Source organism: Staurois parvus, unplaced genomic scaffold, assembly GCF_062004578.1.
Source record: "Staurois parvus isolate SC_StPar_1 unplaced genomic scaffold, SC_StPar_1.0 ptg000218l, whole genome shotgun sequence".
In the NCBI taxonomy this organism is placed as follows: Eukaryota; Metazoa; Chordata; class Amphibia; order Anura; family Ranidae; genus Staurois; species Staurois parvus.
This window is the reverse complement of record NW_028318014.1, coordinates 4,393,109-4,411,288: the sequence shown is the minus strand read 5'-3', so window position 1 is coordinate 4,411,288 and position 18,180 is coordinate 4,393,109. Positions and strand designations below refer to the sequence as shown.

The window sequence follows — 18,180 nt, the reverse complement described above, 5'->3', positions numbered from 1 at the left end:
CGGCAGGTCTACTGGCAGGCAAATGGGGACAAAACCCAGCAGCTGTTGAATCACACCAATGAAAGAAAGTAAATGCAGGTGGCATCGTCGGACCCATGGTACTCAGCAAAATATGCAGAGAATGTACCCTGGATGAACCATGCCAATAACCGCCATGGGTTTACTTCTTCCTTAAAGAGCATCTCCATTCAAAAAAAAAAATACTTTCCAACCATACTGACCCTCACCTCTCCATTCAGTGTTATGCATTGTTCATTCCTTAACTGAGTAAAGATGTAAACAGTTTCTTATGCACTCTAATGTATTTGGATAAAGTATTCTGCATGTCAAGTCTGCACTTGTTTCTAAGACTAGTGCTTTAAATCCCACTGCAGTCAAAATGAATGTGCCTTGATTCATAAAGTTGTACTGCGGGAATGCACCCTTCAATACACCTTCCCAAAGGATGCAAATTACAATACAGCACACCACATGGCAATGTGTGCATTGACACATTCTGCCAGCTCATTAATCACATTAACAGGCACAAATATGTGCATTAATGTACGTGAATTAATGCACAGCACCTCAGTGGGAAAGTGCAAACCTCTCCTTTCAGTAGGCTAAAGAAAAGAAGTTAGTCTCCAAGTAAAAGAAAGTGGCTAAATCATTCTAAATTTCCTCTGGCACCATTTATGCATGGTAAGTGAAGTGTTTGTACACATTTATTAATAGTTGGCAGGAAAGAAATGCCCGTAGCGGAAAAGAAAAAAAGAATTAGCGCAGGGCAGGCATGACTAGGCCTAGAGTGGGGAGGAAGAATAGAAAGGGTTAAGTATAGTGCCAGGGGCTTTGTAAAGTATAGCTGGGGAGCTGGTTGGTAGAGGGAGAGCGTGGGTGGGCTCTTCTGCACCTTAGGGTGGGGTGTTCTGGTGGGGGGAGTCAGTCGGAGCTGGACGTTGGTGAGAGAGCTTCCCTCCCGCCCTCCCTATTTGGTGAGTATTGTGTTCCTCTCGGGGGGAAAGGGGGGTTATTTCGGTTCATGAATGGTTGTTGGTCTTTGGAGGCGGTTCTTATCTTGGAGGTACAGATAATGGTGTGGGACCCATCGGTGGTATGGTGTGCCCGGAGACATTCCAGTTAACCAAGGTTTAACTGCAAGGTGGTGGTGCTGCACAGCGGACGGTATGGTTGTCTCCGAGCTGGTTGGTTGCGGCTGGAGGCCTTTGTGTAATATGGTTGTCCGCAGGTGCATTTCAGATCATTTTTGGGGGTGCCTTCGAAAACCAACAACAACTCTGTATGTTTCTGTTATAAGGAATGGTTGGTGTGTTAAAACGTGTTTGTTAATAAAAGGCTGTGTTGGTCATTTTACTCCAAAAAATTGGTGTCATGTTTTCTGTAAGTATAATTCTAAAAGGGGGGGGGGGGGTTGGTATGGAAGGGTAATGGTGGTGTAGTGGGATCTGGATGAACCTATCTCTGGTGCACTAGTCATGCATCTATTGCTAAGTTTACTCTTCAGAATCAGCTGATGTATTCCAAAAACAACAGAGTGAGTTAAGCAATGATGCAATAGGTGTTTATGGCTCCGATATAATCTCATAGCGTTTAACTAAATGCAGTTGTCCAACTCATCAGCCAGGTTATGGGAAGTCTGCTCTTTGGAACATTTGTACATTTGGGTCATTTTCTCTTTCTTAATTGACTAGCTTTAAACTGGTATGAACTATTTATGCATACTTTCAAAAGCTGCTACCAAAATATACACTCTCTTATGTTTTTTTTTGTTTGTTTTTTTTCTTTACGGAACATAGATTTTTTTATAAGCAGTAGCTTGGATGAGGCATTTATGAAAGGATTAATAGTTAACTAACTTTTGCTTGGTGCCTACTAACTAGTTTATTTTACATACGAGATGTTCCCGTGGGATTTGAATGCTGTTATCCATGCACACATTTCTTGTTTTTAGAAATTGCAGAAGTTACTACCCTGTTGCATTTTTGTTATGACGTGCCATTGTGTGGTTTACTGAAACCTCTATTCTGTATCCTGATTGGTGCTTCATGGAAACCACCTGAAATATGCAGTGTTATCATTTATTACTTAAAGCTTGATCATTAATAAAGAAGTCGAATTTTGCATCACACATCTAGGCGTCTGACTTGCATTATTCCCAAAGTACTTACATAGTTAGTCTGATTGAAAAAAAAAACAAAAGTCCATCCAGTTCAACCATTAAAAAAAAATAAGTTATAATCCTATACCCACAGTTGATCCAGAGGAAGGCAAAAAACCCAGCAAAGCATGATCCAATTTGTTCCTGCAGGGAAAAAATTCCTTCCTGATCCCCGAGAGGCAATCGTATATTCCCTGGATCAACTTTACCTATAGATGTTAGTATCCAGTTATATTCTGTGTATCTAAGAAAGAATCCAGGCCTTTTTTAAAGCAATCCACTGAGCTGGCCAGAACCAACTCTTGAGGGAGTCTATTCCACATTTTCACAGCTCTTACTGTGAAGAAAGCTTTCTGTGTATGAAGATTAAATTTCTTTTCCTCCAGATGTAAAGAGTGCCCCCTTGTCCTCAGCGTGAATAGCTCTACACCGAGTTCACTATATGAACCACTGATGTATTTATACATGTTGATCATATCCCCCCTTAATGTCCTCTTCTCAAGAGAGAATAAATGCAGTTCCTCTAAACTGGCCAGAACCAACTCTTGAAGGAGTCTATTCAACATTCTCACAGCTCTTAGGGCTCATGTACACTGCAGCTGATAAACTAACGTTCAGGAGCTCTTCTGCATTTTTTTCAGCAGCCCCTGAACTCTCCCTAATGTTTTCCTATGTGTCTATGTACACTATGTCGTTTACAGTCGTTTACAGGCAGTTGAGTTTACAGTCGTTTTTTTTTAACGCACCAAACTTGCGTTCAGGAGTAGATTTTATCAGCGTTTCAAATGCCAAACCCTTGTAAACGCTTGTAAACACTGCTAACCGCATTTATAAGCATTTGCGTTTAGAAGCGTTTTTTAACTGTTCCATATCCAAATGCTGTCCGGAGCCTTTTTTCATCATCAGAAATGCATGCAAAGCTTTTCCATGTATTCAGCGCAGTCAGTTCCAGGATTTGTGTGAAGGAAGAAATGGTAGAACGTGCCGCATTATGCTCATGCTGGGATCCATAGTGAATACAACCAGAAAAGACAGGTAATCTCAACACATACTGCTCTCTCTGCTTCTGCTCTCTCTATTTCTCTCAAAATGTCTGAAATAGTTAATATTTTACTGTTTTTCAGTGCATTCTGGGCATTTTGGAAGGTCTCCTGATATTATCTTTAAAAAACACTTCTAAACGCAAACGCGCATAAACACGCACAAACGCAGCTAAACAGCTGTTTTTTAACCTACGTTTTCCAGCAGTCAGTTTCCATCGTTCAGAAGTGTTTTCCAAACGTTCCGTGTACATGATCCCTTACAGTACTTTGTACTAGATGTTTGTATGGAGGAAGTTGGCCTAAATTGATATTCCTAACAATTTCTATGCAATAAATATACACTCACTTTCTTAGGTACACCTTGCTAGTGCCAAGAAAATATCCCTGACACCATTACACCACCACCAGCGTGAACCATTGATACAAGGCAGGGTGGATCCATGCTTTCATGTTGTTTATGCCAATTCTGGCCCTACCAAGTCGCAGTAACCAGTCTGCCCATTCTCCTCTGACATCAACAGGGCATTTTCGTCTGCACAAGTGCAGCTCACTGAATATTCTCTCTATTTCAGACCATTCTCTGTAAACCCTAGAGATGGCTGTGCACGAATACTCAGACCAGCCCGTCTGACACCAACAACCATTCCAATTCAAAGTCACTTAAATCCCCTTTCTTCCCCATTCTGATGCTAGGTTTGAACTTCAGCAAGTCTACATGCCTAAATACAATGAGTTACTGCCATGTGATTGGCTGATTAGCAATTTGTGTTACAAAGCAATTAAACAGGTGTACCTAATAAAGTGGCCTGTGAGTATATTGCAATATTTACTACATGCAGTGTTTCTGTTGAATCTGTGACCTGGGTCAATGATCACTAAGCAGGAAATCCATACACCTGTGTAAGCTGCAACTCAGGCTTATACAGGGGTTTTCTTTCACTCTTGGTAACTGAATAGATAAGTTGGGACGAAAAGGAAGGTAAGTAAATGCTGTTAGGGAGAGCATTAACCCGTCCAAGTATTTACTTTAGGAAAATACTATTATAGAATGAAATGGCTTAAAAACAGCACCTACCAAATACCACTGTTTTGTCCACAAAGGATCATTAAAAAGGTCTTCTGAATCTGTCTTCATCACAAAGCCTCGTTTAGTTCTTTGCTTGATATACTGCTGTTCTGCCCACGAGACCTGAAATTAACATCAAATTCATCATGTCATTTATGAGGATATATACTCTACAACCACTGAACATTTTCCAACTGAAAAGTGATGGTGATGTCACAAAAGTCATCTTGATGTTAGTGACAACTTGCCAGAAACAAGATAGCTAACAGACTGCTTACTTCCACCTATGGAGTCACTCCCTCGGTAGCATTGTTCACAGTCAGCGGGAAGCAATTTCATTAGGGGCAGTGGTTTTCTTGCCCAGGTGATTCTGCCACTGGTGATGTACATAGATGATTTACCTATATGTGAACTGTTTTACCCGTCAAAAAATTTGTCATTGTGTTCAATGTAAGTCAATCTTGGTATCTAAACACTCACCTTTTTGCTGACCTCAAATTGTTCTACTACAGTTAGGCAATACCGTTTTGTCACCAACCTTCCTCCCAGCCTATGACTAGATAATGAAGGAGTAGCTGTACACTGATGAGCTCATTGTTCTGCACAGTCAAGGACATGGCCACCAAACAGCACTTGTACAGGAACAATTATTGCACCCCGCATTCAATTCAATAACGCCCAACACACTACTTATTCACTGTGAATAGATAGATAAAGGTGAAGAGTAGATGCCCTGAAATTTCTCATGGGTCTTAATATGCAACTGGGGTCAGATATTGAATTGTGCCGAAATGGAATCAAGAGGCAATAAAAGAAGCAATCTTCATGTCTCATTGCCAGTCAGGCAGGAATTTAATAAGGGGCTTGTTGCTCTATAACAAATATATTACGATTATATTACATACCAGGAGCAAGGTTATGGCATGATGAAGAATAGCTCTCATTTCTCACTGGTCCTAGAGGGCCCCTAATGCCCAGATGGCCAAAATGCAGCTGCACATTCTGCTTGCCCTTTCTGTAAGTATGTTTTAACATTACAAAGTGACTGTCTCAGATTTGGTACTGCTGTGCAGGGAACTGCAGGAGGCTAATAACAGAGCAGATCCAGGTACCTAATTGTATGTGTAGCGCCCTCTAGGGGTGCTAAAGAGTTACATTTAGTTTGGCTCACAGTAGTGAAGTGATTGGGTTCTTTAGGTCAGGTTGGAAGGTTCTGCAGGTCAGGTCTCTGGAACCTCCCCTTGGTTCTGGAGTCTTCCAAGAGATCCTAGAAGCTAGTGGACAGAGGGGTGGAGACCAAGATCTACATATTAATGCGAGTCTGACCATTCCCAGGCAGGAGGCCTAACAGTGTGGCACACAGGCCCATAATTATGAGAGAACCTAGCCAGAATAGCAAAATAGTCTGGCAATTGGGTGGTATATGGGGTGTTGAGGACTGTGGAACCTGGGAGGGAACCCCGGGAAGGGGGGCTCTGCCTCCAGGCTGGAGCGAGGAGAAGGAAGGAGAATAAGTCTGACAGAGGGAACTGCACCACTATTCAGAAGGTACCCTGTTCAGCATGAAAGACTAGCCCTGCTAAAGGCCTGAACAAGCAGTCTTATGCAAAACCGCAGGCTACAAGGGACAGACAGTAAGTACCCCTAAACCCCAGGGACTACAAGGGTGAGGGCTGCCAGGTACAATACCCAGCAAGTTCTCCCTGGGACAATGCTAAGTACTGTTCTGGAATCCCTTGCTCTGGGATACTCTTAAAGGCAGCCAGGTGGGTGTGTAGTTTCCATCTGGGGTCTGAAAAGGTTCACTTAGAGGGGACCAAGTGCTACTTAAAGAGACTTTGTAACTGATCTGTTAAGAGACAGAAGCCACTCCAGAGGAAGTAGAGTCCAGGATCCATACTTTTTTGAACAGAAAATAGGACGTTTGTCCTCAGAGTTACTGTTTCAGTGTCAGTGTGTCAAGTTGGGCATCCCATATACCCCTAGATATACTCAAATAACCTCAAATAAAACAACCAAAAAACAAGCCCATGGACTGGTTACCTACTCTGAATGGAAGTGGGAAAATGCGTGTTGCCTGGCTGTGCAGATATAGGGGAACCGAAAAACTCAGCGGCTCCCTAGGAGGTAGTGCTACATATGTAAAAGTAAATATAAAGTTCTTTAAATTAATATAAAACTGAAGTAAACTGTTTTTCTGCCTGCAGTTCAGCGTTAAAACCTCCATTTCAAATTTTCACTCCTTCCCCAGCCTGTCACTCTAGAGAGAGCTGGAAGAGAAGAACCGACAGTCACTGTTCTCTGCTGCCAGCAATCTGAGAGCTGACTGATCAGTGATCATGTGACCTGTCATCTCACAATTTTACATGGAACTATCCAATGCTGATGTGTCACAGAGATGCTGTGGGTTTCTAGAGGAGTTTTTTAGCTGTAAAAAAGGGCAAAATGCGGCTAAACTCTAATGCAAAAACGCTAAAAAACGCTGTAAAAATTGTGTTTTTAATGTGACTTTAATCACATTACCATTACAAGTTATTAAAACGCCCAGTGTGCATGGAGCCTTATTTATGAAGGTGATCATTACATATAATAACAACTGCTGCTAGCTGACATCTGTAACACTGTTAATTTTGTTGGGAAATTACCCGGTTATCATCATACAACCGCTTTGTAATGTGTGGGGCACTTCTCCGCGATCTCCTGGGATGATCCCTAGGTTTGAATAAAAAATGGTTTGGAAGCGATCCAATCTGTAAAAACAAAAAAATGATGTAATTAAATACAGGGAAAACATAGTACTTTAAGCTCATAAAGTATATAGAAAAACAGTCAGCAGTAAGCATCATCCAAGAATCAATGCTTCTCTTGCTGTGTGTACATGTGTACATTATTTCAGCACAACCCTATGCAATTTCTCTGACTATATTATAGCCTGTGCGGTAATCAAGCTGAAAACACATAATGCCTTGTGAAAGTGGGCGTAATTAAAATAAGCTATAGCATATTGGCTGCTTTAAGCAACCTCTGTCTTTGTACATGAGTGTGGTTTTATGGTATTACTAGCCGCAGGCAGGGAACTCTCATAAATTGTATGTTATCTCTACGCAGAGTCATTCTGCCCTTGCATTTACATAAAGCCAGTTACTCATTCCTAGTTACTGTGACGTCATGGTTTCATGGAAAATGTACATTTCTACACAAAAGATGTTTACCATTATTTTCTCATTGACTCATGCTGTGTCGGAAAAAAAAGAACTAAACTCTGCTGTTATTCACTGACAGCAGGCAGGCTTTTAATTGCAGAAAAGACATACAATGTCTATTCTGTAAGAAAATATACCTACCTGCCTGCTCTCAGTTTTCCCCAAAAATAAATTGATCTGGGAATAGGTAACTCAGCTTACAACGGACATCCTAATCCCTCTGTCCAGGACGACCAGCTCCCGCACCTGCCCAGGAGTGATGTTATCTTGCGCCAGCCAATGAACATGGCCAAAAACTGGCACACAGAAGAAGATGGTGGCACCACTGAAGAACAAGGATAGTTGGAGGAAATGTGTGTATTCATCCTCTGAGCTCTACAGAATATTCTGGTGGTAGTGGAAGATTTGCTGTGTTTTAGCAAACATCTGGAAGTGCTAATTGTGCCCACGCAGTACACCTAAAAATGCACCCTTTGTCTTGAATTTCTTTTTAAAAATAGCTGCACTCTTTCGGGTATATGAGGGTGCCTAAGCACTCCTGTGCCTACAGGCTCATAGCAGTATATCTAAAGTGCAAAATCTTAGGCACTGCTAAACTGTGAAATCTCAGGAGCTTTAAAATGAGATTTGGTGATGTCACCACTTTGCTGCTCATTGTACTTGTTGGAGGCTCTAACTCGAGGAAGCAAGGCTCTACTTACACCAAAATAACTGCATCCATGTGGAGATACAGTGCAGACCAAGGCATGGTAAGTCAGAAATGGAAAAAAGATAAGCGACAGGCAACACTCTTGACTTGGTCTTTACCCTTTGTCTGATATTTTTTAGGCACAGCTTTCAGAGTTCAGATTCTATTTATAGCTATAAAACCTAACAAATGTATACATTTATTTCTTAAAATCATTTAAATAGTCCTAACTGGGAAAGCTTTGCTAAAAAGGACTCGTCAAAAATATTGCCTTTAGGTTCCCTACAGATGATCTTTAGGGATGAGCTAAGACAGGTTCAGACACAAGTCCGAACCCACCTGAGCTTATCTTCCAAAAAGCTGTGAAACAGCCAATCATAGGTGTCAGAGACATTCCAGACCCCGCAGCTACACATAAGGAGCCTGAATGCATTTGGCTGTGGGGCAGGGAATGCTGCCGCCACCTATGATTGGCTACCTTTGGTGGCCTCTCGACAGGATAGCTCAGATGGGTTTGGACTTGTGTCTGAACATACCTAAGCACTTCGCTGCTGATCTTTTCTCCATTCTTGACTTACCATGCTTTGTTCTGCACAGTGTCTCTGTAGAAGGCATCTTGGTTGTTTCCTTATTTCAGAGCTGCCCACTGATGTCTGGTGATCAGATGACTGGTGGGGAAAGATTTAAGAAGCAGCAGAAAAGGTATAGGAAGCACTGATCCACAGAATGAATGATGTAAGAGCAGGAAGATGCTTGCATTGCAGGTCCCCAGGTACAGATTCATCTCCACCAAGCATCACAGTAGTGACATCACCAAACATTGTAAGACTGGCAGTCACAGGCAGCAATGCCTCACAAACCACAGATGTATAGCTATAATGCTTAGGCACAGGAGTGCACAGACATCCTCACTTGCCAGGAAGTGCACTGCTATTTTCAGGAGGAGATACAGACAAAAAGATAGGTACTGCTGAGGTACCTGTAAAATTTATATATTTGAACCCTCACCTTGAAAAACAACCCATTAAGTTTAAAATAGAAAAGGAAACATTATAAATACCTTTTTCTTTCCTTTTTATCACATACCCGTTGTTCTCAACTGCATAAGGAGCTTGGAGAGCTGGGTGACGAGAAACAGCAGTACACCGGTCTTCCCAGTGAATGGCTGTGTGTGTGTTGGGGGGGGGGCTTGTCAGCACATGCCCAATCATTGGAGCAAAGCAGACTGAGTTCCAGCTTGCTAGAGAACTGACCACAGTGTGCTCTCATGCCTAGTGTGGTCAGTTTTTAATAGGAAAGCAGAGGGACTGGATGGACACCAGGGATTTTACACAAAGGAAGCAATACAAAGAGAACAGGATACTTTTTCATGCAAGTATGGTACAGCAACCATATATCAGGAATATAAAATGTTGGGTTTACATACTCTTTAAATAATTCCTATTAGATAACAAATCTCTATTTTCTGAGTTCAGGTCCACTTTAAATAGAAACATACAAGTAAAAAGCACACTACCTAAAGCAGCCACTCAAAATCCGTCTTGTACTAGATTACTATGGATTACCACACTTGCACTTAGTTATTTGCTCCACTTCTTATTTGGTAAATACGCCTGGCAGTATCCTTCATATGTGCTACAGGAAAGGCTACTTTTCACAGGCTGTTGTAATCTAAATTAAAAATATTATTTGCCTTTTTTTTTGCATAAATTTAAACTGTAGTTCAGTAACAACATAATATAAACTACAAGGTCATCTTTTGCTGGACAACATTGGGTCAAGTGAGAGATTGGCTTCTTGAATAGGGATGAATCAGTACAGAGTCTGGACCTATCAGCCCAGTTCAGATAAACATCATCTGTCTTTCAGTAGCAGTACATACACCACTCAGTGTGTGTGTGTTCACAAAAGAAAGCAAACAGAGACAAGAACTACTGCAGGGGCAACACAAAGAGAAAAGAGGAGGTGTGTATGTTCATGAAAGCGTCATAATGGAAAAGCAAATCAATAATTCACCCTTGACCCTAAATCAGGATGTAGAATATTTACAAGCCTGCTGTATTATTGTGGATAGAAAATTGTTGAACCATTGTTGATTTCCCCTAACTGGAAGATTAGAAGCAGAATTCCACATTTCATGTAACTTTAAATAGTTCATTTGGACCAACCTGACTCAAACAAACTATTTTCTTTACTAAAAAATGCGGCTTCTGTTTGTGCTGTAATATACCCTAGCAGACATTTACACGCTGCAAATTTTAATTTAATTTCGGATGCGTTCATTCATTGAGGAATTTCAGTTCATCATATTCGTTATGTTGAGCCAATCCATTTTCATAATTCATTTTGTATATATCTTCAGCATTCGTTTTTTATATTCGTTAGTCCGGGTACAATCAAAAACCTTTGCAGTTTTTCCAGAAGATTGATATATATTCATTATAGTATCAAATCAGAAGGATCTGAATTGGAAGGATTCAATAATTTCGGCTGCTATTCCAGCCTACCAGGACAAAGGGCATGAGCTGATTGTACAATATCGACTGGCATCATGTTCATCCAAAGGAACTAATGGAAGGGAATTCCCATCCATTTGTTATCCCATTCTGTATTATTAAATGTACTTGAAAATTTAAATCAATTCCCCATGTGCGCAAACTGCTATCGTATCGTGTGATGTCATCTGAATGAAACAAATGCATTTGTTAATTTCGTTATAACTTTTTTTCTGATTCGTTGACATTCATTACTATTTCCAATCGAAGATTCGTATACATCTGAATCTCTGAAAATGAAATTTTAGTCCAAAAAAACAATCGTAACAAAATTAAACTCATGTCTATACCATGTCCCAGCAGCAGAATAGGTGACTTCCAGTCTGCAGCCAAAATTGGGCTGAGTGCTTCTCTGCCATTCAGAAATGTAGTATTTTTTTATAATGAATAGAAGTAGAGATGAGCGAATCGAAGTATCCGAAGTGGAATTCGAGTCGAATTTCGGAAAAATTTCGATTCGTGCCGAATCCGAAAAACAGCCTAATTCGGACGCGCGAATCGAAATTTTTCCGAAAATGGCGGCTGACATGTGCGGCGACGGAGCGGGGATGTCGGGGAAGGCGCGCAGACAAGGCGCGCTGCCCCATAATGCATTCCTCAACGACATGTGATCGCATCAGCCAATCAGCAGCCAGCCAGCCAGCACTGTGTAATGGTCGAGGTATATATAGCGGCCATTTTGGAAATCTTCATTTGCCTGCAGTCATTGAACAGAGGCAGACCGCTCTGTACTAGGGACAGGGACAGAGTTAGGGCCACAGAAACGAGAATTGGGGACAGAGAGAAGTTACTTAGGGACAGAGAACCATTACTCAGGGACACAGACTTGTTAATGAGGGCCACAGAATCGTTATTTAGGGACAAAGAAACGCTAGTTAGGGCCACAGAATTCATACTCAGGGACAGACAGAATTGTTACTCAGTGCCAGAGAATTGTTACTTAGGGCCACAGAAACGTTATTAGGGCCACAGAATTTTTACTCAGGGACAGACAGAATTGTTACTGAGTGCCAGAGAATTGTTACTCAGGGACAGACAGAATTGTTACTGAGTGCCAGAGAATTCTTACTCAGGGCCACAGAATTCATTCTCAGGGACAGACAGAATTGTTACTCAGGGACAGACAGAATTGTTACTGAGTGCCAGAGAATTGTTACTCAGGGACAGACAGAATTGTTACTGAGTGCCAGAGAATTGTTACTCAGGGACAGACAGAATTGTTACTGAGTGCCAGAGAATTGTTACTCAGGGACAGACAGAATTGTTACTGAGTGCCAGAGAATTGTTACTCTCACAGACACAAAATTGTTACTTGCACAGACACAGAATTGTTACTTGCACAGACACACAATTGTTACTCAGGGCCACAGAATTCATACTCAGGGACAGACAGAATTGTTACTGAGTGCCAGAGAATTCTTACTCAGGGCCACAGAATTCATACTCAGGGACAGACAGAATTGTTACTCAGGGACAGACAGAATTGTTACTGAGTGCCAGAGAATTGTTACTCAGGGACAGACAGAATTGTTACTGAGTGCCAGAGAATTGTTACTCAGGGACAGACAGAATTGTTACTGAGTGCCAGAGAATTGTTACTCTCACAGACACAAAATTGTTACTTGCACAGACACAGAATTGTTACTCGCACAGAGACAGAATTGTTACTCAGGGCCACAGAATTCATACTCAGGGACAGACAGAATTGTTACTGAGTGCCAGAGAATTGTTACTCAGGGACAGACAGAATTGTTACTGAGTGCCAGAGAATTGTTACTCTCACAGACACAAAATTGTTACTTGCACAGACACAGAATTGTTACTTGCACAGACACACAATTGTTACTCAGGGCCACAGAATTCATACTCAGGGACAGACAGAATTGTTACTGAGTGCCAGAGAATTCTTACTCAGGGCCACAGAATTCATACTCAGGGACAGACAGAATTGTTACTCAGGGACAGACAGAATTGTTACTGAGTGCCAGAGAATTGTTACTCAGGGACAGACAGAATTGTTACTGAGTGCCAGAGAATTGTTACTCTCACAGACACAAAATTGTTACTTGCACAGACACAGAATTGTTACTTGCACAGACACACAATTGTTACTCAGGGCCACAGAATTCATACTCAGGGACAGACAGAATTGTTACTGAGTGCCAGAGAATTGTTACTCAGGGACAGACAGAATTGTTACTGAGTGCCAGAGAATTGTTACTCTCACAGACACAAAATTGTTACTTGCACAGACACAGAATTGTTACTCGCACAGAGACAGAATTGTTACTCAGGGCCACAGAATTCATACTCAGGGACAGACAGAATTGTTACTGAGTGCCAGAGAATTGTTACTCAGGGAAGACAGAATTGTTACTGAGTGCCATAGAATTGTTACTCAGGGACAGACAGAATTGTTACTGAGTGCCAGAGAATTGTTACTCTCACAGACACAAAATTGTTACTTGCACAGACACAGAATTGTTACTCGCACAGAGACAGAATTGTTACTCAGGGCCACAGAATTCATACTCAGGGACAGACAGAATTGTTACTGAGTGCCAGAGAATTGTTACTCAGGGACAGACAGAATTGTTACTGAGTGCCAGAGAATTGTTACTCTCACAGACACAAAATTGTTACTTGCACAGACACAGAATTGTTACTTGCACAGACACACAATTGTTACTGAGTGCCAGAGAATTGTTACTCAGGGACAGACAGAATTGTTACTGAGTGCCAGAGAATTGTTACTCAGGGACAGACAGAATTGTTACTGAGTGCCAGAGAATTGTTACTCAGGGACAGACAGAATTGTTACTGAGTGCCAGAGAATTGTTACTCTCACAGACACAAAATTGTTACTTGCACAGACACAGAATTGTTACTTGCACAGACACACAATTGTTACTCAGGGCCACAGAATTCATACTCAGGGACAGACAGAATTGTTACTGAGTGCCAGAGAATTGTTACTCAGGGACAGACAGAATTGTTACTGAGTGCCAGAGAATTGTTACTCTCACAGACACAAAATTGTTACTTGCACAGACACAGAATTGTTACTCGCACAGAGACAGAATTGTTACTCAGGGCCACAGAATTCATACTCAGGGACAGACAGAATTGTTACTGAGTGCCAGAGAATTGTTACTCAGGGAAGACAGAATTGTTACTGAGTGCCATAGAATTGTTACTCAGGGACAGACAGAATTGTTACTGAGTGCCAGAGAATTGTTACTCTCACAGACACAAAATTGTTACTTGCACAGACACAGAATTGTTACTCGCACAGAGACAGAATTGTTACTCAGGGCCACAGAATTCATACTCAGGGACAGACAGAATTGTTACTGAGTGCCAGAGAATTGTTACTCAGGGACAGACAGAATTGTTACTGAGTGCCAGAGAATTGTTACTCTCACAGACACAAAATTGTTACTTGCACAGACACAGAATTGTTACTTGCACAGACACACAATTGTTACTGAGTGCCAGAGAATTGTTACTCAGGGACAGACAGAATTGTTACTGAGTGCCAGAGAATTGTTACTCAGGGACAGACAGAATTGTTACTGAGTGCCAGAGAATTGTTACTCAGGGACAGACAGAATTGTTACTGAGTGCCAGAGAATTGTTACTCTCACAGACACAAAATTGTTACTTGCACAGACACAGAATTGTTACTCGCACAGAGACAGAATTGTTACTCAGGGCCACAGAATTCATACTCAGGGACAGACAGAATTGTTACTGAGTGCCAGAGAATTGTTACTCAGGGACAGACAGAATTGTTACTGAGTGCCAGAGAATTGTTACTCTCACAGACACAAAATTGTTACTTGCACAGACACAGAATTGTTACTTGCACAGACACACAATTGTTACTCAGGGCCACAGAATTCATACTCAGGGACAGACAGAATTGTTACTGAGTGCCAGAGAATTCTTACTCAGGGCCACAGAATTCATACTCAGGGACAGACAGAATTGTTACTCAGGGACAGACAGAATTGTTACTGAGTGCCAGAGAATTGTTACTCAGGGACAGACAGAATTGTTACTGAGTGCCAGAGAATTGTTACTCTCACAGACACAAAATTGTTACTTGCACAGACACAGAATTGTTACTTGCACAGACACACAATTGTTACTCAGGGCCACAGAATTCATACTCAGGGACAGACAGAATTGTTACTGAGTGCCAGAGAATTGTTACTCAGGGACACCTAATCGTTGAATTAAATAGTATGTCAGACAACATGCAGAGGAGTGGCAGAGGAGGCAATGTTTTAGGAGCGAGCAGACGTGGCAGCAGAGGAAGGGGTCGAGGCAGCAGTATTCGCAGCCAGAGGCCAGTGCTCCCGGTGTCATCCAGCGGTCGTGTCTCCACCGACAACCCTGCCGTCATTGATTGGTTGGCTCGGTCGTCTTCCTCTTCCCAGGTCACCTCTGACACCTACAGCCAACGGTCGGTGGGTACGTCAGACACAACCGTTAGTTGGCATGGCCCGGGACCAAGCCCACTGAAATCACGTGTCCTCTACCTGCCCCTGTCCTTTGCTGTTCCCTCACCAAGCGAAGTATCGCATGCTGTGGGCTCAGCCCCACTGTACAGTGAGGAAGAGCTAACAGAGGGCGGTCAGGAACGGGGGGAGACATCGGCCTTTTCAGCAGCCAAGCGAACAAGTACTGGCGAGGAGAGTGGCTCGGTAGCCGGTCTAGAGACAGGTCTGTCTCCTGACCCAGACGCAGCCGAGGGGGCTAGTAGTGAGGCGGAGACCCTACTTGATGATGAGGAGGTTGATCGCACTTGGCAGCCTCGTCGTCATCAGGCAATTTCTTCCGCATCATCAGGAGAAGAGGGTGGCAGCTTGGCAGCGAGCAAAACAGTCGGTGGGTTGCCCAGGAGACAGCAGCAGGGTCGCATCAGTGTCAGTGGAGCCAAACGTCCACGGAGTAGAGCACCAGCTCCACTGCAGCCTACCACCACGGCCAGTAGTGGTGCCGGTGCGCACGGAGGAAGTAGCAGTCAGCCAGTGAAGAGTAGCGGGGGCAAAGTTTCCTACTCGGTGGTGTGGCAATTTTTCCTCAAGCCGCCCGAGGAAGTAAACGTAGCCGTATGTCGACTATGTGGCCAGAAATGCAAGCGTGGCCAGGGGGCCCATGTTGGGACTACAGCGTTGCGTCAGCATATGCAGCGTCACCATTCGGTGGCCTGGGAAAACCGTGATAAACATACGGCGGTTCTGCCTGCCCCAGCCCCCGCTCCATCACCCGCTCCGTTACTTGCTCCGTCACCCGACGTCGTCAATCGCCCTCTATCAGCCAGTCAAGGCTCCAACACCTCTGCTGAGGGGAGTTGTCGCTCATTGGCATCTTCCGCTCGTTCAGATGCTCCTTCTCCTGCTACTCCTCTTCTCGGATTCCGTCAACAGTCTTTCTTGGAATCCGTATCCAAGAGACAACAGTTTGCGAGCACGCACCCGACGGTGCAAAAGCTGAACGTCCTCCTGTCCAAGTTGCTGGTGCTGCAGTCCCTCCCTTTCCAACTGGTGGACTCAGCACCTTTCCGAGAAATGATGGCTTGTGCCGCGCCGCGGTGGAGAGTGCCAAGCCGTCATTTCTTTGCCCAAAAGGCAGTGCCAGCCCTGCATTCACATGTAGAAGAGATGGTGGGCCAGTCTTTGAGCATGTCGGTCTCTGCCAAAGTGCACGGCAGCGCCGACGTGTGGAGCTGTAACTACGGTCAGGGACAGTACATGTCATTTACGGCCCACTGGGTGAACGTGGTGCCGGCACAGCCGCACCAGCAACTTGGACAGGTCACGACGCTTTTGCCTCCACGTTTGCACGTCCTTGGTCCAGCAAGCATGTCCGCCTCTACCACCTCTTTTTCCGCCGTGTCCTCAGCCGCCACCCCCGTGCCAAGTCCCATTACCCGACCGGCATATCACATGTGCAGGGCGCAACGGTGTCACGCTGTGCTGCACCTGGTATGCCTTGGCGAACGTAGTCACACAGGGGAGGAACTGCTGAGTGTAATGAACAGAGAAATCGACAGATGGCTGTCTCCGCGCAAACTAAAAATCGGAACCATGTTGACTGACAACGGAAAGAACATGGTGTCTGCTCTGCGTCAAGGAAGGTTGTGCCATGCGCCATGCATGGCTCACGTGTTCAATCTGGTTGTCAAGCGGTTCCTAAAATCCACCATCCCACTGCAAGACATCCTTAAAATGTCACGTAAACTGTGCATGCATTTCAGCCATTCCTACACCGCAAAGAACACCCTCATTGAGCTGCAGCGGCAGAACGGAATTCCACAGCATCGCCTGATCTGCGACGTTGCAACAAGGTGGAATTCAACCCTACACATGTTAGACCGCCTTTACGAGCAGCGAAAGGCCATCACCGATTTCCTGATGTTACAAGCGGATAAAGGTACTCCCCTGTGTAACTTAGATGTCAGCCATTGGCAGCTCATGCGTGACACCTGCCGCTTGCTCAGGCCCTTTGAGGAGGCCACGCTATTCGTGAGTCGGCAGGACTATGGGATGAACGACGTCATTCCTCTGTTGCACGTCCTGGAACAAATGCTGTTAACAATGGCTGGTCAGGGTGCGGTAGACGTGGCGCACAGATCTCAACGCCACATGACCCCTGTGGGGGCAGGACAGGAAGAAGAGGAGGAGGTAGAGGAGGACATTTGTGCTCAGGAATTATTGAGTGAAATGGGTGGTTTTTCCACTCAGCGGACAGGAGTGGAGGAGCAGGAGCATCTGGTAGAGGAGGAGGAGGAGGAGACAGAGGACCCAGACGCACCGTGGCAGTATGCTGTGGAGATGGAGGCAGGGAGTCCCTCGCATTCCTTGGCACAAATGGCCCATAGCATGCTCGGTTGCTTGCGTAGCGACAGCCGAATAATAACCATCAGACAGAGGGATGACTTTTGGCTGTCCACCTTGTTGGACCCTCGCTACCGGTCCAAAATGGTGGCCTTTTTCACACCTGCTGAGAGGGAGGCCAAAATTACGTACTATAAAAACCACCTATGTAGTCAGTTGGTCTCTGCCTTTGTGCGCCATCGTCCATCCTCAGACACTGTGGGCCCTGTGCGCTCGCGTTCCGCTGGCATGGCAGCAGGGGAGGGGTGGGGTGGTAGGAGCAGTGGCAGCTCCACCAGCAGCGGCTGCCTCAGTCTGCAGTCGATGATGAGTAGCTTTCTTCACCAGCGCAGTGAGGAAACTACTAACCAGCCGCAGCAGCAGCAGCAGCATCAGGTGGACCTGGAGCAGGAGCTCAAACAACAGGCTTGGGCCTACTTGGACAGCACCCTGCCAACCGAGGTAGACAATCCCCTTGACTACTGGGCAACGAAACTTGACCTTTGGCCCCAACTAGCTGAATTTGCCCTTGAAAGGCTGTCATGCCCGGCCAGTAGCGTGGCATCGGAGCGCGTGTTTA

The 18,180-nt window shown here is 44.1% G+C and overlaps 1 protein-coding gene across 1 annotated transcript in view; it reads right to left on the bottom strand.

Annotated features, from left to right (window-relative positions):
• The window catches only part of PCSK1 (proprotein convertase subtilisin/kexin type 1), an 84,417-nt gene that overhangs the window by 47,114 nt on the left and 19,123 nt on the right, over positions 1-18,180 (bottom strand). The window contains exons 2-3 of the mRNA XM_089679137.1: positions 6,913-7,017; positions 4,277-4,390 (exon numbers count right to left, since the gene is read on the bottom strand). Of these exons, the coding sequence (XP_089535263.1) occupies positions 4,277-4,390; positions 6,913-7,017 (219 nt within the window). The remainder of the gene's footprint in view (positions 1-4,276; positions 4,391-6,912; positions 7,018-18,180) is intronic.